This window comes from Mobula hypostoma, chromosome 3 (assembly GCF_963921235.1).
Source record: "Mobula hypostoma chromosome 3, sMobHyp1.1, whole genome shotgun sequence".
Taxonomy (NCBI): Eukaryota; Metazoa; Chordata; class Chondrichthyes; order Myliobatiformes; family Myliobatidae; genus Mobula; species Mobula hypostoma.
The window spans coordinates 98,022,817-98,046,672 of NC_086099.1; the positions used below are offsets into that span (position 1 = coordinate 98,022,817).

Genomic DNA, 23,856 nt, shown 5'->3' on the forward strand with positions numbered 1-23,856 from the left:
GGTCTATTTCTCTATAACTTCCTTTACTGTTCTAATGAGGCCCGATATGAAATGAAGAACAGTGTCTCAGCATCTTTCTGGGCACATTGAACCTCCAGGTCTCAAAATCAAATATAACTATTTCAAATAATTCACTTTTTCTGTTTGTATCAGATCTGGTCAGTTCTGCTGTAGGTTATCCATCTGCAATATTTACTCTGTTTCTTCTTTCTCAACAAGCACTGCCTGATTTACCGGGCATTCCTAGCATTTCCCCTTTGCTTTCAAGTTTCAGCAACAACTTCACATCTGTTCCTTCTCTCCCCTTTCTCTAACTAACTTCATTCATCTATTAACCAGAGAGGTCCATAAATATGAAAATCACTTTAACAACCCTATCAGATATATCACTTTTGCCCATCTACCCCTCTCTCAACTTCCCTGCAATTTAAAGAAAACTTGCTTTCCAGTTCCTAGGAGGAATCCGACCTGAACTGTTAACTCTCCTGCTCTTCCCAGAAATGCTACCTGACCTGCTGAGAGTTTCCAATATGTTTGATTTTTATTTTAAAGTTACACCATTTGCAGATTTTTGATTTCCCACTTTGCCACCTGTCTTCTTACCAATGGATGGGTGCTTCTAAATCTGTGATTGATTTGTGGGAGGTCCTCACCCCTAAAGTAAGCTGGCAGCAGGTGGGAGCTGATGGAACTTCGCAAGGTGGATCCCCTGAAAGTTCTTGGCTCAATGTTTTGCCTCGCTCAACGTGCCGGTTAGGAAAACCAGTGCTATGACCTGCCAAGCCTGAGCAGTCCCACTGTTTATCAGGCAGCATGTCCCATTTGACATGGCTGACAGGTGTCATTTTTTGCAGTGTATTCCGTCACCTCTCACTGAATCAACAAACAATGCTGTTAAATAGCCCTGATCGGTATATCTGCGTCAAGATAGAATCAAACTTTTCACTTGTATCCACTCAGAATAATTAAGTCTATCTAACTCTATGGATCTGGGAGGCCTGGACTTGCTCGTTAAGATGATAAACTGGTTTGTCCATTTCTAGGAGACCATAATGTTTCCAGCTTGACAGTGTTGCAGCATCAGACCACCAACTTACATTGACTAACTTTATTTTCCCTCACGTATTTGAACCTCTAAATACTTAGCACTCAGCAGGCTTACCTGCAGATATACTTCAGTAAGTTGAAGTTCACAGGAGGGAGGGTCTTCACTTGTTTAATTAGCTCCTTCATCCCCTGAAAGACATGAAGCATTCTCTTCAACTGTAGTTCATTGGTCCTCTACACAACTTTAACACTGAGATAAAGTGTGAATCAATCAAATGTGAATCAAGTTTCAAAAACAGCTGCACTTAACATGAATTCAGTCCTGCCTTAACACTTGCATCATGTGCTAGATGTCTTATTAATGGGTTTGCAAGGATGAATCAATCTTTACCTTTATATATTTGCATACACTTTCAGAATAATGTAAATTTTAATAAAAGTTGGAGATAATGAAGTCCTTATTGGTGTAATCAATATATAAAAAAGCAATACCAATGAAGAAGTTTGTAAACTCTGAGCACAAAAGACTGTGATAAATTGGATCAGTAGCAATACACAAAAATGCTAGTGGAACTCGGGTCAGGCAGCATCTATGGAAGTGAATAAACAGTTGACGTTTCGGGCTGAAAACCTTCTGCAGGACCGAGAACAAAGGGGAAAGATGCCAGAGTAAAAAGGTGAGGGGGAAGGGGAAGGAGGCTAGCTGGAAGGTAAGAGGTGAAGCCAGGGGTGTGGGAAAGGTGAATGGCTGGAGAGAAAGGAATCTGATAGGAGAGTGGACCATTGGAGAGAGGGAAGGGGGAGGGGACCTAGGGGGAGGTAATAGGCATGTGGGAAGAGGTAAAAGGACAGAGTGGGAAATGGGGGGGGGGGGTGAAATTTGTTTACTGGAGGGAGAAATCGATATTCATGTCATCAGGTTGGAGGCTACCCAGATGGAATATAAAGTGATGCTCCTCCACCCTGAGGGTGGCCTCGTCTTAGCAAATGAGGAGGCCATGGACTGACATATCGGAATGGGAATGGGAATTAAAATGTTTGGCCACTGGGAAGTTCCACTTGTGCGGGATGGTGCGGAAGTGCTCGACAACGCGGTCCCCCAATTTACGACGGGTGTCACCAGTGTAGAGGAGGCTGCATCTGGAACACAGGACACATAGACAACTCCAGCAGATTCGCAGGTGAAGTGTTGCCTCAGCTGTAAGGACTGCCATGGCCCTGAATGGAGGTGTAAGGGTAGGTGTAGTATTTAGATTGTGCGCAGGGATATGTGCCGAGAGGGAGATTATTGGATCAGTAGTTTGAAAACCATCAGAAACATGATGGATTGGGAAGTAAGATTAAGTTTAAACAGGAGAGTTTCAGTGAGCTTAAGAGCATATTTTGTAGCTCTTTTCTTTGAGACCTTAATCATAAGGAATAGAACCATCAACAGGATTGTTCCTGAGGAGAGGCTTTTGATGAAAGGTCTTTGACTTGAATCAATAACTCTGCTTCCCTCCATTGGCATGGACTGACCTTATGAGTATTTTTTCCTTAAGTTTTACATTTCTAGTACTTGCACTCTTTGACTTTGGGATGTTATTATATCAGTCAGAGACAATGAGCAGAGGCTGATGACTAAAGAGATGAAGACCTTTAAGTTCTTTCAGAATTGAAAGAAATTTACAGTTGTCAACATTTTAGAAGTTCAGTAACCTATTCAGATAGGAAAGTATTTGAAATTAACTCACAGTCAATGACCACTGAAATTATCAAATTTTTCAATGCAAATTGGATTTTTATAAAATGTATATGTATAACACTCTGTGCATTCATAAAAGCAGGCACTACCTGAGACAACAATCTACTTCAATAGCAAAAAACTGCTGGAGGAAGTCAATGGGTTGAGGAGATTCTGGATTCTGTGGTGGGTGGGGGGGAAGGAACTGTTAATGTTTTGGGTTGAACCTTGGCAGTGCCTTCCCTCCCTCCCCACCCCACACACTGTTGTCCAATCCTCTGAATTCTTCTACCAGTTTGCGTTTTCACTCCAGATTCCAGAATCTCTTACGTCCCCTTTACCATAGCACTACTGACCATGTGAATATTGGCACACATATTAAAGATATAAAAGTATGTATCTCTGAAAAATTATGTATTAATATGTTAATTTATGGAAATCCAGTCACAGAATCTGTGCATGAAATCGCTGATAATCTGTCCAAGTGACTATTCATCAGTAGCCTTGAGTTGAGGTTGGGTCACAACTGAAATTATTAATCTTGCTTGCCTGCTGACTAACCTGCAGCATTCTCTGTTTATGTTCAACATGTACTACAGTTAAAGTGTTTCCTGATCTGCGGTGGTGAATGGTAAACTGACCACAAGTACGAGTATAACAAAAGCATTTTATCTTCCACTAATTTCTAAGAAGGACACGTTAAATACAACACTGGTAAATGTTTATGGTGTTGGTAAACTTCATCCACAACTCAGAGCAACACCTCACAGACCTGTTTCAGCATTGCATGGAATTTTATCATGTATTTGTAAGAAACAGCATGACTTTGTGCACCTTTTTGTTCCTAGCCAGTGGTTCTGTCCTTTGACAAAGCAAATCTGAAAATGCTAGCTCAAACAAGGAGGCACACCGATATGCCAGGAGCACTCTGCTGTCTGTACAGAGTCTGGTGGGAGTCTGGCTTCCCCATGGCCCCAGACAGTCACTTGTTATTCATTTGTTTCTACTGCCTTGGAGGAAGAGGCTATTTTGATTGGTCAGTCTGACAGATCTCTTCTCCATGTTAGTCCTGACGAAGGGTCTCGGCCTGAAACGTCGACTGCGCCTCTTCCTATAGATGCTGCCTGGCCTGCTGCGTTCACCAGCAACTTTGATGTATGTTGCTCTCTTCTCCATACTGTGTTGCTGCTGTTTAAATGATGCTAGAATTCTTTTTCAAAACACTTGCAAATTCAAGGATTGTCTCACAATTATCACAGGCAATCTTTCATCGGCACAAGTCCACAGTGCTGCAACGTACAGGCCAATTATATGTGCCAATCAAAATGGCACATACTCTCATCTGTATAGCCATATATTACTGGTCTTAAATTTATTGGTCAGCATTGGAGAGCGGCATAAAGCTGGATGGGCTTGGAATGAGGGAAAGAGAAAGGAGAGGTAGATTATGGGAAGAAGTGTTTATAAGAATTGTTTACAATTGGTTATAATGGAAACACAGGCTCAGATTCTTTTGAATTTCAGTCAAAGATGAGGTAAAATTCTTACAGTCTCTTGTTCTTTGGTGAGGAGTTTGGCACACAAGAGGAACTCATCATACTTAGCGTAGGGGATGACGGGCTCTGGCAGCTCCCGCAGATACAGCTTGAGCAATGACGCCACAGTGTGCACATCTGTATTGCTGAAAGCAAAGGACATGAACACAATTATTGCAATAGGTTACATCTACTGAACAAAGAGCAGCACAGTGAGATCCAGCCCATCAGAACACAGCTGATAGGCCGTGTTTGCGTCACTAAAATAATGCTGCTGTTACTCTTCAATTCCTAACATCTGGCACACATATGAATCTGGGGACTGAATGATTATTATCCAGAATTAGTAACCTCATTTATTAGTTTGTAGGCCAGTTGATGTCTCATAATCCTAGACTTCCGTAAGTGTTTTTCAAACACGTTGCCTAACGTTGGCTGAGGTAATTTGTTTAAATTGCAGTTAAGCATTATGCTGCCAAAGTATCAGTTAATTAGATCACCAGACAAGAAAAATAATCAACAGAGTGCATGATGCTACATAATAATTAATAGAATGTCGATCACTGGTTACTTAAAGTACTGCACTGAGATATTAAATGAGATATTTTACCCCTTTGTTCCAACCTTACACACATACTAAGCTGAAATCAGATGAAAATGCAACTGATCTCTAGGGTAGCCAGCAAGTAATACTCCAACTTGTATCAAAAGTGACAAAGATTTCTCTTTGAATTATTAATTAAAAGGGGATAGAGATAGATTTCCAGGCACATGATCCATCAGTTTTGAATACATTCATCTGGCTATTAATAAGTAGCTCATCCTCAAATGCACCTGATATTAATTCAGAGTGTTACTACAGTTCAGAATCTGTAGTTGCTGATCATTCTCTAGCCTTGGAAATATAACGCTAGATTTCTTGACATGATACTTAAATAACAGTCTCATTAGCAAAGTGCAGTATTACACTTAGCACAAGCACACGTATAATCTGATCTCTGCAACGAAATGCTCTGTAGTTTGATTTTATTCAGTTACAATGCCTTGCCTTCCCCTTTTTCATCAACTTTATTATGTTGTAAATGACAATGCGATTACATACACTTAAATAAACACATTTAAGAACTGCTCCTTTATATTCATTAGTGGAATCCTGTGTGGAACATTGTCAATCAGCAGCAGAAATGACTTTCAATTTTCTCTCTCCTACCCCGAGGCTGGTGAATTGTTGCAGGTATGATTGTTTTTGCCTTGTTAGTAATGAAAATCAGGGTGTTCTATGGAAAACACAGCCATATACAAATGGGGTTCTGCCATCAATGCCTTACTGAAGAGTGGTTATTTTAACTCACAGTGTATCTTGAGCATTGTTGAGCAGGAGGTAACACATTGCTTAGTAGCAGGAAAGTAACACCATTAAACAGAACATACATGTCTACTGTCCATGGGATTCCTCATCAAAGGAGAATCAAGCTGATTTTTAATGAAGCAAAACTTGGTGCAAACATAAACTCCCTTCTTTCACACTGTGTGAACATACAGAACAGCAAACATGGTCATTTTCAATTATTCCAAGATATACCATTTGCCTTTGCATGATTATACAAAATAAAGAACAACCTACCATCATTGAGTTAATGTGATCCAATATGATAATTCAGGGAAATAACTCCTCTGCATCCGGGCCCGTACCTCGACACCCTCTTGAATCTTTATTCAGGTGGCCTAACTTCAGTGTTCGTTTATTTCAATAATACACTTTACTCAATAAATCTAATGGGTATACCTTTTCCTCTCCATTCATTGCACCACCGAATAATTTTTTCTTGAGTTTTCTTCTGAAATACACCTATGAAGTGTTTGAAAAGCTGTTACACAAGGCCCTTCAGTGCCCACTGGTGGCAAGACCCTAGACTGCAGTCTTTCTCCACCAAGGTCCAATGCATTCCCAAGAATGTACGGATAATGCCCATACGACAGGGGTGGAAAGTGTTTCTGCCAAACGGTCCATACTCTGATTTCCCATCATGCAAAGGCACTTCATTTGTGCATGTATCAAGCAATTATGAGTTGAAAAATTGCTGTTTTTACTTTCTGTTCATATAAATTTCGTAAGAGCAAATTTTTATTCTGTATCCCATACTTAGAGTCATAGAGTACTACAGCACAGAAACAGGCCCTTTGGCCCATCTAGTCCATGCTAAACTATTATTCTACCTAATCGTATTGGCTTGTACCTGGCCCATAGCCTTCCATACCCCTCCCATCCATGTACTCATCCAAATTTCTCTTAAATGTTGCCATTAATCCCACATTTACAACTTTCACTGGCATTTTGATCCACATTCTCATGAGAAGTTCCCCTTCAAATTCCCCTTAAATATTTTCAGACTTAACCCATGATCTCTTGTTCTTGTCTCATCCAACATCAGTGGAAAAAGCCTCTGGCATTCACCCTATTTATACCCTTCATAATACCTGTATCAAATCTCCCCTCATTCTCCTATGCTCCAGGAAATAAAGTCTTAGCATACTCAGACTTCACCTATCACTCAGACTCTCAAGTCCAGGCAACATCTTTGTAAATTTACAGTGTCCCTTCAATCTTATTGATATCTTTCTTGTAGTGAAGTGACCAGACCAGAACTGCACACGATATTCCAATATACTCAATACTTTTCAGCAGTGATTTATGGATTTTGTAAGGATAAATGTCCATAGGCTGAGCTATTATAACTTTGAGGGTTGCCTGTACTCCTGCACCTTGGAATGTACCAAGTGACAGCACTTGCTTGCAGGTGATCTTCTTACAAGTGTCAGACAGACCAGCAGCAGTTACTGTTTGCCCCAGTATACAGGCACATGACAAACTTCAGTATAAAGTGGCAAACTCCACCCATTCATTTGAACCACAAACAGCAAAGTGCCAAACTTGACAATAACCCCTTCAGTTCAAATGAGAAGGCTTCTTCTCCCTGCAGCAATCAGTGTGACTACGCATTAAAGCATTAAAATGAACTTTCATTTCTGATTCAGAGCATCTTGTCAACCAAATAATAAGTTTATAAACATATTTCCAATCAGAATAGTTTGCTCCTTCCTCCCTCCACTGCAGTGGCATGACCAGAGGTCCTGAACTATGACAAGTGTACTTTACAGATGGCTTTTCCTTGTTTCTTGCAATGGAAAGCTCAAGCCTTCCCAAGTTATTCTGAGAACTCTGCCTCCGTGATCTGTAGATCCTCAACTACACTGGTTTTGAAAGAGGAATCACTTTCTCCAGTACCGAACCATCTTGAGAGCAAGAGCCACAGAGGTCATTGGTCAAAGTGAATAGTCACACACATAATTTTTTTAATGAAGTTCAGTTCAGAGAAGGAAGGTAGGTAAGGTCTAAATACAGTGAGTTCATACTCAATCCCACTGTAGCTACCACAGTACAAAACGGGTCCTGTGGACTCATCTATTCTATTTGAGCCTCCAGTTTACACCAGTGAGTGCATATAGAAGTTGGCATTCATTTTGAATGAAGGACTCCAAAATATTGTACAAGGCCACTGATACATTTACAACCTGGACAATTATTGTCTTTAAGCTGTCTACATTTACAAGATACATGTCTCAGCCTTCCTTTTGCTGTCCTTCTTTCTTCAAAGCTCATCTTTGGGACTGGTCACTGTCCTGGCAATACAGGCCAATAGTAAAATAAGGAAGAACATTGCAGGCTAAACTATCTAAGCAATAATAGCATGAATGAAGGTTTCTATCATAATTAGCTAGCTGACCTGTGGGAGGTAGCAACTGAAAGGTATCGTTTTATACTAAAAGAGGTTATAATCATTTCATTCATTTAAAATGTGATTGGTAATGGCAAGTCAATCAGCCACCTTGAATGAAGTGGGTTTCTGAGCCATCTTTGAGGGTAGAAGTCATTCACTGCCATGAGTTTGGGAGTCACACAAAGCCAGATTGGCAGATTTCCTTCTCTGAAGTTCAGATCAGTGATACAGTTTAAAAGAAATGGCACCATTACTCGTACTCGCATTCCTACTGTGGTGGACATGTACAGTATGACCCCCACACTTAATGAATGCGAATCTGGATCAGCAGACCATCCCTCTGGATTGCCAATTTAATCATGACATCGCAGCATTCCCATCCTATGCAGGAGATCATAAAACAATGCACGAGGTTCTCCTTCAATGAGGGAAAGTTGTATGTTTCCACATCTTTTAGAGCAAGACAGAGAAATTCTTAAGTAAACTAGTCTTGTGGCGATGACGAGACATTGAAGGCTGCAAAGGCACAGAAAGAAGAGGTCTCATGTTCCTTTGCGCACAGACATGACTATGGAAGTTTGGCCCACAGTCAACTGTCTCTTGTGTATGTTCCTGACCCAAGGACTCATCCTTAGCCAGGCCCAGGAGCAAACACACAGAAATTCCAATATACTGTCTGTTTATCAGGATTTGATAATTAAGTAATCCAACCAAGGCTACCCACAGAAAAGATGTAAATAAGTTTGTAAGAGTACAGAGAAAATTTACAAGGATGTTGCCGGGTCTGGAGGATCTGAGTTATAAGGAGAGATTGAATAGGTTAGCATCTTATTCCTTGGAACATAGAAGATTGAGAGGAAAAATGTATAGGCCTTTACAAAATTAAGAGAGGTATAGAAAAGGTAAATGCAAACAGGCTTTTGCCACTGAGGTTGGGTGGGGATACAACTAGAGGTCATGGCTTAAGGGTGAAAGCTGAAATGCTTAAGGGGAACATGAGGGGAAACTTCTTCACTTAGAGGGTTGTGAGAGTGTGGAACAAGCTGCCAGCACAAGTGGTGCATGTGAGCTTGATTTCACCATTTAAGGTAAGTTCAGATAGGTACATGGATGGTAGGGGTATGGAGAGCTATGGTCCCGGTGTAGGTCAATGGGAGGAGGCAGTTTAAATGGTTCATGCTGTACTTTTCTATGACTCTAATCACTTTCACTCTATTTTCTTAGCTTTAATAGAACACTAGCAAAGATCTATAGATTGGTATTAAATCTCCTACTGAAGTACAAGGCTGGCAAAATCTATAATTGATCTGAGCAGCAAGAAAGTGGGTTCCTTTCAGCATTTGTGTGAAAGGGATGTCAGAAACAACTGTGAGTGTTTCGCCTGATCTTCACTATTCACACAATAATCTGTGAACTGCAGGACTCCAAGTTAGGTATGCCACCAAAAGCACGCAGGGACTTCTATAGATGTACCGTGGAGAGCATTTTAACTGGCTGCATCACCATCTGGTATGGGGGGGTGGGAGAGGCTACTGTGTAGGACTGAAGTAAGCTGCAGAGGGTTGTAAACTTAGTCAGCTCCATCATGGACACTAACCTCCGTAGCATCCAGGGCATCTTCAAGGAATGATGTCTCAAAAGGTGCTATCCATCATTAAGGACCTCTATCACCCAGGGAATGCCCTCTTCTCATTGCTACCATCAGGAGGGAGATACAGAAGCCTGAAGCCACATACTCAATAATTCAGGAACAGCATGGCCCAGTTAGACTGCCTACTCCCATCGACCTGCACCAGGACCATAGCCCTCCATATCACTACCACCCATGTACCTATCTAAACTCCTCTTAAACGTTGAAATATGGCTCGCATGCACCACTTGTGCTGGCAGATCATTTCACATTCTCACAACCCCGAGTGAATAAGTTTCCATTCATGTTCCCCTTAATCATTTCACCTTTCACCCTTAACCCAAATCCCACCCAACCTCAGTGGGAAAAGCCTGTTTGCATTAACCCTTTCTATACCTCTCATAATTTTGTGTAGCTCCACCAAATCTCCTCTCAATCTTCTATGTTCCGAGGAATAAAGTCCTAACTTATTCAATCTTTCCTTATAACTCAGGTCCTCCAGACCCAGCAACATCCTTGTAAGTTTTCTCCGTCCTCTTTCAACCTTATTTACACCTTTCCTGTAGGTAGCTTTGGTTGGATTATTTAATGATCTACTCCTGGCAGACGGAAAGTATTTTGGAATTTGTATAGGTTGGAGGGGAATGAAGGTCTCTAGTCTGGGTGCAGGTCAATGGGACTGTGCAGATGAATGGTTCAGCACACTCTAGTGTGGACAAAGGGCCTGTTTCTGTGCCGGAGTGTTCTATGACTCTATGTAGTTCATGAAGTGAAGGTCACTGCTCCATACACAAGTGTATGTTTAATACTGTTCCTTAAACAATTCCAGGCTTTACATTTCCAATATCTGTCTGGAGGACCACACAATGTATTGATCATTTCCAATGTTAAGAAGCTTTCCAGATATCAGTCCTAAATTTGGATTTTATGATTTTGAACTTGTGATCCTATGTTCTAATGATGAAATCTGTTATATTAACTGCAACCCACCATATAGTTAATCTGCAAGATTACTGTCATTAATCAATTCTTTTTTTTTTCAAATCAGCCTGCGGGAGGAACTAATGGGCCTGTTGCTTCCTGCATCTGTTTGCATTTTCCTTCCTTTTATTAATATGACTGTAATTTAATGCCTCTTCTGCAGGACCCTCATGGAAATCTCTTCTTTGTAAATGATTATTGTTTCCCCTTAATATATTGGGATGAAAACCTTTTGCCTCCGATTTCATTGGTCTTGCTGACAGCTATTTATCAATTTCCTGCTTTGTCTATGCCCAGGACAGGAGGAGTGGTATTTAGAGTATCCTGTTTCATTTTAGACTGAAGCTGGCAAAGGCAAAATCAAGTGCATGGACTACTGGCATAATTGACATTTTAACTGGATGTGCCGATGTTGCACAAAGTTCTCATTTACAAGACATTGAAGTCTGAAATTACACCACCACATTTGAAGTTTGTTTGGATTTGAAGAAATGCTTATCAAAATTCCTCAGATTATTGGAGAGAGCAACAGACAGATGGAAACATGAATTACTGTAGCCTGGATTTTGACATTATGAATACAACAGAATTATTAACGTTCACCATGAAATTGACACAGCTTCTGTGGAGCGACTATAGGTAGGCTTTGATATGGCTGTACATTACAACTAGACAATAAAGAAATATTGGTGTTCTACTACAAAAACTGATAGAATTGCAATTATTTCTTTAAAAATCACAGAACTGTTGCATACCTTATTGTATACAATGAACAGCTCACCCTGACACGTTTTAAATTATAATTGGTGACGTTAACCAGATGTCTTTGAAGAGAGCCCTGCTCAGTTATGACCAGCGCATAACCTGGTGCACCAGAGGTCCCAGCACTCTAGACCACTGCTTTACTGCAATAATGAATGCCTATCGTTCCTTCCTGAGACCGCATTTTGGCAAGTTGGATCATTTGGCGGTACTCCGGCTACCTGTACACAGACAGAGCCAGAAGAGCAAGGCTCCAGAGATCAAGACAACCAAGAGGTGGTCACGGGAGGCAGAAGAATGGTACAGGATTGCCTCAAGTCAATGGACTGGGCTGTGTGCAAGAACTCATCTGAGGACGACTACACCAGGGTTGTCACAGACTTTATTAAAATGGCTGTGGATGAATGTATCCCCATAAATTTGTTCATGACTTTCCCCAGTCAGAAGCCCCGGGTGAACAATGAAATCCAGTATCTGCTCAGAACCATATCAGAGGCCTTTAAGTCTGGAGATGAAGAATGCTACAAGAGGTGCAGGTATGATCTCTGGAAAGCCATCCCTTGGACAAAGTGGAGAGTCTGGACTAGACTGGAATCAATGAGGGATGCTCGACAGCTGTGGCAGGGTTTCAATGCCATAACCTCCTACAAAGTTAAATCTTGCAACATAGACAGCAGAACTTCGCTTCCAGATGAGCCCAATGTCTTCAATGCTCGTTTTGATCACCAGAACACGGAGGAACCATCACACACCCCCTCATCTCCTGATGATCCTTTGGTCTCAGTATCGGCAGATGATGTGCAGGCCACCTTCAAGAGAGTGAATCCAAGGAAAGCATTCAGTCCGGACGGAGTACCTGGCCGAATACTGAAGACCTGTGCTGACCAACTGGCTGGTGTGTTCATGGATATCTTCAACCTCTCGCTCCAGCAGTGTGTGGTACCCACCTGCTTCAAGCAGACTTTAATCGTACCGGTGCCCAAGAAGAGTGTGGTAACCTGTCTAAATGACTATCACCAAGTGGCACTTACATCCACAGTGATGAAGTGTTTTGAGAAGCTGGTGTTGAAGCATATCAGCTCCTGTCTGAGTGGCAACCTGGATCTGCTATACCAGATGCTGCCTCGGCTCTTCACACAACCCTGAAACATCTGGACACCAAAGGTGCACACATCAGCGTGCTCTTTATCGATTACAGCTCGGCATTTAACACCATTATCCCCTTAAAACTAATCAGTAAACTCCAAGACCTGGGCCTCAATACCCCATTGTGCAATTGGATCCTTCATTTCCTCACTTGTAGATCCCAGTCAGTCTGGATTGGCAAAAACATCTCCTCACAATCTCCATCAGCACAGGAGCACCACAAAGATTCTGAGTTCACTCCCCTCACCTTTATTGCTTCGCAAACATCAAAAACCTCAAGTACCTCATTGAAATGTTCCCATTAGCTGTGAACTCACTTTCTCACTATCTCGAATATTTACTGCCTATTTACTTATTATTATTATTTCTTTATTTTTGTATTTGCAGTTTGTTGTCTTTTGCACACTGGTTGAATGCCCATGTTGGTGGGGTCTTTCAATGATTCTAGTATGATTACTATTCTATTATAGATTTATTGAGTATGCCCACAAGAAAATGAATTTCCGGGTTGTATGTCATGACAGATATGTAGTTTGATACTAAATCTACTTTGAACTTTTGAACTTTACCTCTTCTAAGTTTCCTTTCTTAGTGGACAGGCAGAGAGAGTGATTGTTAGCAGACAACCCACCACCTGACATGGAAATCAATTCTCCTGAACTAAATAGTTTTTTGCCTGATGTTCAGACAGTCAGGCACTCCTCACGGGAATCATTGGGTAGACATCAGAGGAAGCAGGGTGTCTTTTATCTCCAGTAGAATTGAATGAAGTGTTTACATTTTCAAAATGTTGTGCTCACTTTGTAACATTCTCTGTCCTTCATATCCCCTTTTTGCCACATCTAATAGATCTTGTTGAGATTAAGTTTGTGATGCTAAAGCTTAATAATTTTGTGATGAGTTCTATTGTTTATATTAATATTCATATATTCACAAGATTTCCTCTCTGTTCTTGAAGTTCAAGTTCAAAGTGTTCTCTCCCCGCCTCCCCCCATTCTGGCATTAGCAAGAGAGTGCTACAGTCATTTTTTGGGGAAGGGGGTTTATGTGTGTCCTCTTTTGGCAGGGTCACAAGAAGTCAGTTAAACAGCGAGTACTGATGAAGGGTCTCGGCCCAAAACATTGACTGTTTATTCAGTTCCACAGATGCTGCCCGACCTGCTGAGATCCTTCAGCTTTCTTTAATGTGTTATTCTGGAGTTCCAGTATCTGCAGAGCCCCTCATGTCAACACACTGGACCACTGTTACACTACCATCAAGATCACTCACCATGTCACCCCATGCCCACAATTTGGAAGGTCTGATCAGCTGGCTGTACTCCTGCTCCCTGAGTATAGGCAGAGACTAAAGATCGCAGCACCAGTAGAGAGGACAAAGAAGGCTTGGACAAGGGATGTGGAGGAACACTTACAAGATTGCTTTGAGTTAGTGGACAGGACAGTATTCTGGGATTCATCCTACACCACAGTTGTCACTGACTTCATTAAAACCTGTGTGGAGGAGTGCGTGCCTACGAGAACATACCATATAGACCCAAATCAAAAGCGGTGGATGAACCAGGAGATTAATAGTCTGCTGAGGGTCAGGTCTCTGGCATTCACACCTGATGATCTAGGACTGTACAAGAAGGCCAGGTAGCATTTATGGAGGTGAGAGGTGGGACTGGATGGAGGTGAACTCTGTCAGGGTTTGCCGGCCATTACTGCCTACAAAGCAAAACCTAACCACGAAAGGCAGTGATGTTCACTCCCAGATGAACTCCACACCTTTTATGCTCGCTTTGAAAGGGAGAATGAAACTACAGCTAGGAGGGTCCCTGCAGCACCCGGTGACCCTGTGATCTCTGTCTTGGAAGCCGATGTCAGAATGTCTTTCAAGAGGGTGGATCCTCACAAGGCGACAGGGCCCGATGATGTACCTGGTAAGGCTCTAAACCTGTGCCAACCAAGTGGCAAACACGAGGAATTCTGCAGATGCTGGAAATTCAAGCAACATACATCAAAGTTGCTGGTGAACGCAGCAGGCCAGGCAACATCTCTAGGAAGAGGTACAGTCGACGTTTCAGGCCGAGACCCTTGTGGTTGGTGTGTTCAAAGACATTTTCAATCTCTCACTGCTACAGTCAGAAGTTCCCATCTGCTTCAAAAGGGCAACTCTCATCAGCGAGGAGGTACAGGACCCTGAAGAGACCCTCTCAACAATTCAGGAACAGCCTCTTACCTTCTGCCATTAGATTTCTGAATGGACATTGAACCCCTGAACACTACTTCACTGCTTTAATTTTCTCTGTTTTGCAATACCTATTTAATTTAACCTTTAAAATATATATGTATACTTCTTACTGTAATTTACAGTTTTATTATGTACTGCAATGTTTTGCTGCTGCATAACAACAATTTGACGACATGTCAGTGGTATTAAATCTGATTCTGACTCTCACATTTTATCCTTAACTCCAGCAAGATGATTCAGATATTTCATTGTCATTGGTTTTCAACATTGATTAGTGGGGAAAGTTAATGGAGCAGACACTAACTGGAAAGTAAGTTTGAATGATTATCACTCAGATCCGTTGAATGTGAACTGATAGTTGTCAGGAAGACAACAGCTGACCTATTGTTTCAGTTTCAATTTTTTTGACAGGTGTTCACCAGTGGTAGGATCAGCAGGAAAATCAAAACATACGTCAGCCTGTCTCACTTGGAAAATAAGAGAGAGCTTCAGTAAGCATGTTATGGATGTGTAACAAGGCTGGTAAGAGGACTGTTTACCAACTTTTTTTTACATTGATTATTTGTAAATTATGTATTTGTTTATTGAGACACTGTGCAGAATAGGCCCTCTGAGCCTCACCACCCAACTGAATCCCAGCCTGATCAGGGGACGATTTACAATGACCAATTAACCTACCCACCGGTACGTCTTTGGACTGTGAGAGGAAACTGGCGCAGTTGCCGGGAGAACGTACAAACTCCTTACAGGCAGCGGCAGGAGTTGATCCCAGGTCTCCTGCACTGTAAAGCGTTGTGCTAACCACTACACTACCGTGCCATAAACGTAAATAAAATTCCGTACTGCAAGTGTGTGCAGAGTGATTCCATAATAATGGAATTGAAGTTTACATAGTTTCTTTTATAAACTACTTCACAACCAACAAAAGAAAGCAGTTTTTGTAAAAAGCAGCAAACATCAACAATTTGAATTGTGGAATAGATTTACATCAACGATTTGGATTATGGAATAGGTGGCTTCGTGGCTAAGTTTGCTGATGATACGAAGATAGGTGGAGGGGCCGGTAGTGCTGAGGAAATAGAGAGTCTGCAGAGAGACTTGGATAGATTGGAAGAATGGGCAAAGAAGTGGCAAATGAAATACAATGTTGGAAAGTGTATGGTTATGCACTTTGGCAGAAGAAATAAATGGGTAGACTATTATTTAAATGGGGAAAGAATTCAAAGTTCTGAGATGCAACTGGACTTGGGAGCCCTCGTACAGGATACCCTTAAGATTAACCTCCAGGTTGAGTCCGTAGTGAAGAAGGCGAATGCAATGTTGGCATAAATTTCTAGAGGAATAGAGTATAGGAGCAGGAATGTTATGTCGAGGCTCTATAAGGTGCTGGTCAGACCTCAGTGGAGTACTGTGGGCAGTTTTGGTCTCCTTATTTAAGAAAGGATGTGCTGACATTGGAGAGGGTACAGAGAAGATTCACTAGAATGATTCCGGGAATGAAAGGGTTAACATATGAGGAACGTTTGTCTGCTCTTGGACTGTATTCTTTGGAGTTTAGAACAATGAGGGGAGACCTCATAGACACATTTTGAATGTTGAAAGGCATGGACAGAGTGGATGTGGCAAAGTTGTTTCCCATGATGGGGGAGTCTAGTACTAGAGGGCATGACTTAAGGATTGAAGGGCGCCCATTCAGAACAGAGATGAGAAGAAATTTTTTTAGCCAAGAGGGTGGTGAATCTATGGAATTTGTTGCCACGGGCGGCAGCGGAGGCCAATTCATTAGGTGTATTTAAGGCAGAGATTGATAGGTATCTGAGTAGCCAGGGCATCAAAGGTTATGGTGAGAAGGCGGGGGAGTGGGACTAAATGGGAGAATGGATCAGTTCATGATAAAATGGCGGAGCAGACTTGATGGGCTGAATGGCCGACTTCTGCTCCTTTGTCTTATGGCCTTATTTCCACACAACAAGGTTACACAAAGAGTAAAGAGGTAAATAATATAATAGGGCATAGTTGAAAGATAAGCTAATATCCACAGAATTGTCCACATTACTTCAGAAGGCAGATGGGGTGTCTATTTAATACTGTTTAATGGCACGACACATTCTCAGTGTATCAGTAAAATCACGAATCTCCAAAATAGAACTCAAATCCACAATACTTGCCTAGAGGCAAGGTCACTGAGCAAAGGGTCATACTTGTGAGAGTGCGGAGAGAGTATTGATAAATGTGGGAACGCTTGAGCTTACTTCTACTATTTTCTTCCATCTTCCTCGTTGAAGATGCCTCTTTTAAATGCATAACTTCTTGAAGTTTTTTTTTGCCAATCTCGATTATGAGTGAGCAGAGTTCTATAAGCATGCGATTTAGTAAATGAAACATTGGAACCATTAGAATCTTTAGCTCATTTATTTGCAACTAATGTACATGTGCAATGAATTATGAGATACCTCAAATGTAGCCAAACCTTCATTCTCTGAATGGATTAATCATAACCTTGTAAATGTGTCTCTGACGGATACCACTATTTAGGACCTAAGTTTTGGATCAGATTCAGTCATTAAAATTATAATGAGAACTTTGTAACACAGATTATGCAAAGTTTCTACAGATGTTCTGTGGAGTGCATTCTAACTGGATGCATCACTGTCTGGTATGGGCGTGAGGGGGTAGTGATACGACTGCACAGGATCAAAGTAAGCTGCAGAGAGATGTAAACTTAAGTCAGCTCCATCACGGGCACTAGCCTCCATAGTATCCAGGACACCTTCAAGGAGCGATGCCTCAAAAAGGCAGTGTCCATCACCCAGGACGTTCCCTGTTCTCATTGCTACCATCAAGTAGGAGGTACGGAAGCCTGAAGGCACACACTCAGTGATTCAGGAACAACTTCTTCCCCTCTGCCATCCGATTTCTGAAAGGACATTGAACCCATGTACACCACCTTACTACTTTTTTATTTCTATTTTTGCACTACTTACTTCATTTAACTATTTTATATATACACACACACACAAACACACACACATATATATATATATATATATATATATATATACACTTGCTGTAGTTCAGTTTTTTCTCTATTAGTATGTATTGCATCACACTGCTGCAGCAAAGTCAACTAATTTCATGACATATGCCAGATTCTAATTCTGAGTGCACTTTTTTGTGCTGTTAACTTTACATATATTAAAGGGAAACTAGAATCTAATTAAATCTTGGACGAGTTTAAGAACAATGAAGCAGGCAAAGTTTAAGCTTATCTATATAACCTGAGGCTGATGGGACCTGGCTCAGTTTTGGGTATACTTTCTGCTAAAACATATGGGTTCTGTTTGGGTTGACACATGGCATGTCGTACTAGCTCAGTGCTTTCCAGATCTGGAAGACTTGTTCACTTTTACTGCATAAATCCTCTGATTTTCATCACAGTGTAACAAGCCTTTTTCGTTACTTTTCTGCAAATGCCTCCAAGACAGATCAAGCAAAATCATATAAGCAATATGCCGTGTACTTAATATTTCAGTAACATTTAAGTAATATTGTAAATACATTGTTTGATTACACACTCTATGTTTGAGTAATTAATTTAAAATAATTCATTATGGGTTATTTGTAAAAGTATGTGAATGACATACATCATCAAGCTATCAGGTCACATGCGTGTGCCTTGCTGAAGTGAAAATTAAACTAAGGCATGTTCTCCTGGGCTCTCCTGTGTCTTTCTTTCAATTAATTTTATGTTTTGGAGTTGCAAAACATAACAGTCGTGCCAAGAAGTTTTAAATGAACCCAAGATGGCTATCTACCTGTTGAAGCACAGTGAGGGGTTTGAGTGAAAAAAACGTGCAGCAAGAAGTGTTGAGTAAAAAAAAACAGCACAGCATATGCTTCTTTGGGAAGGAACAGAGATGGTTAAGTTAAAAAAAAAGGCAGAAAATAGACAAATTTACGTCTTATAAACAGTGAGTACCGGGTGATAACAATCATGAATAAAAAAGCAAAAGTATCTGACTATATCAGAAAGATAGGCACGCTCAATTGCACAAAACAAAACTGGCTGATGTATACTGAGTGAATTGAGCAGCATTTTAAAGTAAGTGGAATAGCCAATGAGAAATAAGTGCCGGTTTTGCTGAGTGTATTAGGTGGAAGAGCATGCAATTTCCTTAGATGTCTGACTGCTCCAACTAAACCAGCTGAAATGAGCTTTGCTGATATCATGAAAGTAATGCTGATATCATGAGAGGAGAAGATGGTGGCACGACGCAGCTCGCAGTGGCCACTCCGGTGGTGATGTCCGTTATTTGTCAAGTAGTGTGCCATGCACAATCCTGATTTGATGGAGACAGACGTGAGAGCACGGAGGAACATCTGGTGAAACTTCTGAAATGCCTGCTTTGCTGCTGCTGCTACTGTGTGGTCCGAAATCTCCAAAGGGGAAGACCCTGAGTCCTCGGCTTAGCTTGTTGCTCGGCGGCTGAAGCGGGGTTGAAGCGCTCGGTAGATGATGGTGCTTGGCGCTCGGTGTCGAAGGGCTGGTAGGAGGCTCGAAGTTTTCGGACGGACTCAGAGTCCACTGCGGTTGGGTGCTTCCAATGGCGCTGCATTGGCAGGTTTGCAGCGCTTGGGAGGTTCATGGCGGGGAGAGTTTCTCCCTTCTACCATCACGTGAGATGATGAGGCTATCGGGAATTCAACACTTTTTTTTACTGTGCCCATGGTCTGCTCTTTATCAAATGACGGTATTGCTTTGCACTGTTGTAACTATATGTTATAATGAAGCAACACACATAAAAGTTGTTGATGAACGCAGCAGGCCAGGCAGCATCTCTAGGAAGAGGTACAGTCGACGTTTCAGGCCGAGACCCCTCGTCAGGACTAACTGAAGGAAGAGTGAGTAAGGGATTTGAAAGTTGGAGGGGGAGGGGGAGATCCAAAATGATAGGAGAAGACAGGAGGGGGAGGGATGGAGCCAAGAGCTGGACAGGTGATTGGCAAAAGGGATACGAGAGAATCATGGGACAGCAGGTCCGGGAAGAAAGATAAGGGGTGGGGGACAAAGAGGATGGACAAGGGGTATATTCAGAGGGACAGAGGGAGAAAAAGCAGAGTGAGAGAAAGAATGTGTGTATAAAAATAAGTAACAGATGGGGTACGAGGGGGAGGTGGGGCATTACCGGAAGTTAGAGAAGTCGATGTTCATGCCATCAGGTTGGAGGCTACCCAGACGGAATATAAGGTGTTGTTCCTCCAACCTGAGTGTGGCTTCATCTTTACAGTAGAGGAGGCCGTGGATAGACATGTCAGAATGGGAATGGGATGTGGAATTAAAATGTGTGGCCACTGGGAGATCCTGCTTTCTCTGGCGGACAGAGCGTAGGTGTTCAGCAAAGCGGTCTCCCAGTCTGCGTTGGGTCTCGCCAATATATAAAAGGCCACATTGGGAGCACCGGACGCAGTATATCACCCCAGTCGACTCACAGGTGAAGTGATGCCTCACCTGGAAGGACTGTTTGGGGCCCTGAATGGTGGTAAGGGAGGAAGTGTAAGGGCATGTGTAGCACTTGTTCCGCTTACACGGATAAGTGCCAGGAGGGAGATCAGTGGGGAGGGATGGGGGGGACGAATGGATAAGGCAGTTGCATAGGGAGCGATCCCTGCGGAATGCAGAGAGAGGGGGGGAGGGAAAGATGTGCTTAGTGGTGGGATCCCGTTGGAGGTGGCGGAAGTTACGGAGAATAATATGTTGGACTCGGAGGCTGGTGGGGTGGTAGGTGAGGACCAGGGGAACCCTATTCCTAGTGGGGTGGTGGAAGGATGGAGTGAGAGCAGATGTACGTGAAATGGGATAGATGCATTTAAGAGCAGAGTTGATGGTGGAGGAAGGGAAGCCCCTTTCTTTAAAAAAGGAAGACATCTCTCTCATCGTCTTCCCTCGTCCTAGAATGAAAAGCCTCATCCTGAGAAGCCTCATCCATCCCTCCCCCTCCTGTCTTCTCCTATCATTTTGGATCTCCCCCTCCCCCTCCAACTTTCAAATCCCTTACTCACTCTTCCTTCAGTTGGTCCTGACAAAGGGTCTCGGCCTGAAACGTCGACTGTACCTCTTTCTACAGATGCTGCCTGGCCTGCTGCGTTCACCAGCAACTTTTATGTGTGTTGCTTGAATTTCCAGCATCTGCAGAATTCCTGTTGTTTACAGAAACATAGAAACATAGAAAATAGGTGCAGGAGTAGGCCATTCGGCCCTTCGAGCCTGCACCGCCATTTATTATGATCATGGCTGATCATCCAACTCAGAACCCAGCCTTCCCTCCATACCCCCTGACCCCTGTAGCCACAAGGGCCATATCTAACTTCCTTTTAAACATAACTAATGAACTGGCCTCAACAGTTTGCTGTGGCAGAGAATTCCACAGATTCACCACTCTCTGTGTGAAGAAGTTTTTCCTAACCTCGGTCCTAAAAGGCTTCCCCTCTATCCTCAAACTGTGACCCCTCGTTCTAGACCTCCCCAACATCGGGAACAATCTTCCCGCATCTAGCCTGTCCAATCCCTTTAGGATCTTATAAGTTATAATGATGTGGTTTTGTCAGTTTTAGTCTTGGTTTGTCCTGTGTTTCTTGTGATATTATTCTGGAAGAACATTGTATCATTTTTTAATGCATGCATTTCGAAATGACAATAAACGAGGACTGAGTGTCCTTATAATCTAATCTAATGTAGGAACATTTACAACTAGAGCCATTGTTGATTGAAGAATGCTTTAGTTTTCATAAGTGGAATCAAAGAAAAGGGAGTCCATTTCAGCATACGTGGCTGAATTTAAGAGATTGTCTGAGCAGTGTCAGCTCAGTGCTGGCCTTATTGATGCATTGAGAGATCATTAAGTCACTGAGAAAACATTCAAAAATGGCTCCTAACTGAAGCACAACTCAAATTTTAAAAAAGCCGTTGAAATTGCTGCATCCATGCAAAAAGCAGTGAGAGATGCAATTAAGTTGCAATCAGGAATGAAAGTGAGAGTGAACAAAATATTTGAGTAATATTGTAAATATATTGGTTGATTAAGCACTCATTGCTTAAATTATACATTTAAAATAATTCAATATGGGTTACATGTAAAAGTACATGAATGGCATATGTCATCATTCCACTATGTCATATGTACGTGCCTCACTAAAGCAAAACAAAACCAAGACACGTTCTCCTGGGCTCTCCCATGTTTTTGTTTCAATTAATGTTATGGTTTGGAATTACAAAACATAATTGAACACAGTATAAATAGTCATTATTGGTCAGGTTCAGATTGGCTAACAGTGGGACAGTTCAGGTTCAGGTTTAACCCAATCCTGACTAAGTGTCCAGGCACAACAGCCAATTTTACAAGGCATACATTTGTTTGGGATTAGTTAACGGGCTGCTCCATGGTGAAAAAGACCTGTACCAAGTCTGGGATAGGCCCAGGCCTCATTTCAATCTGTGCCCATCTCAGACTGGCCTCCTGAAAAGTTATTCACGATGACTAATATTCCTTGTTTTTTGAGCTGCTAACCAAGAATTTTCTTAAAGCTCTACTGGGTCAACCAAAGTATGCTTGTAATTTGTTTGTATTTCCATTATGTTGAAGAGAGCAGGGGTGCACTGTCTGAATCTACAAAACGGTCCTGCTTATTTAATTTGTTGGTCTAGCTCTGATCAAGGCACCTAATTATTGTTTCCACCTCTCCTGAATAACATTAATGAAGTTCAAGGATAAACTTAGTTTGGTCCTTTCAGTTCTGCTATTGGAGGCTTCACTGTCTCCCCAGTAACACATTATCAACAGGACATAATGGCCTATGTTTATGTATGGAGCTAAATTGGAATGGTCTGTTTTCGTACCAGGCACAGTACAACCAAAATAATATGGCCTACTTTTGTACTTCAGTTGAAGACAATATTGTACAATCTCATCTAGTTAAGATAAGCTGTATTAGACATACTTTAATCACATTGTTCAAATATTAATGATCAAATAAAGGCTCACTATTTGATGCAACATAGTGTTAGTAGCCATGGCAACTCATTTTGCAGTTTAAGCATTAAATCTCCCTGCATAACTTTCATTAACATTTCAGTTATGTACTGTATTATAGTATGTGGTTCATCAGAATATAATTTATTAAAGTAAAATTAATCAGATTCCAGTGGAGTATGCAATACAAAAAATCAAAACCATATTCTCAAGGCATTATTGTTTTCTTAAATTGTATTGTTCATTTACTTTTGTCAACCATCCTGTCATGAATACTGAAACATTCTCATTTACCACCAAACTTCCCTGTATATTTACACTACCCTCCCTCATTTCCTTTCTCTCAACTGCTATCCATTTTTTAATTAGACTGACTCATGGCTAACACGAGAGGGTACAGTTTTAAGCTGCTTGAAAGTAGGTACAGTGGAGATATCAGGAGTAAGGTTTTTCTTTACACAGAGAGTGGTGAGTGTGTGGAATGGGCTGCCAGCAATGGTGGTGGATAGGGATACGATAGGGTCTTTCAAGAGACTCCTGGATGGGTACAAGGAGCTTAGAAAAATAGAGGGCTGTAGGTAATCCTAGGTAATTTCTAAAGTAAGTACATGTTCGGCACAGCATTGTGGGCCGAAGGGCCTGTATTGTGCTGTAGGTTTTCTTTGTATCTTCATTCCCTGCAGTGCCTTAAAGCGAATGTTTCAATGTTGTCAAACACAGACGAGCAGTGTTCTCATTTTCAAGTTACGTCTCAAAATTCATTTAGTAAAGGTCAATTTAAAAAAGAAATCTTGCTGAAATACTGTAGTATCAATTTTTTCGCAAGGAACTTTCAGCAAGCTGTTATGGTTTTTAAACATATAGTTAAATAGTATTTCACTGTTGGAATAAGATGTTTTATGAATGATTAACAATAAGATTGATAACAAGGGAAACAGTATTCTCAAACTGATCCTGTCTGTTTATCAAATCAATCTGATTTTCATGCATTTT

At 41.6% G+C, this 23,856-nt stretch overlaps 1 protein-coding gene across 7 annotated transcripts in view; it reads right to left on the minus strand.

The window, feature by feature from the left end:
• Positions 1-23,856, minus strand: part of arhgap24 (Rho GTPase activating protein 24) — a 705,958-nt gene that overhangs the window by 19,953 nt on the left and 662,149 nt on the right. For all 7 annotated transcript variants that reach the window (XM_063043516.1, XM_063043517.1, XM_063043518.1 and 4 more), the window contains 2 exons: positions 4,319-4,451; positions 1,163-1,236 (listed from right to left, as the gene is read on the minus strand). In XM_063043516.1, the coding sequence (XP_062899586.1) occupies positions 1,163-1,236; positions 4,319-4,451 (207 nt within the window). The remainder of the gene's footprint in view (positions 1-1,162; positions 1,237-4,318; positions 4,452-23,856) is intronic.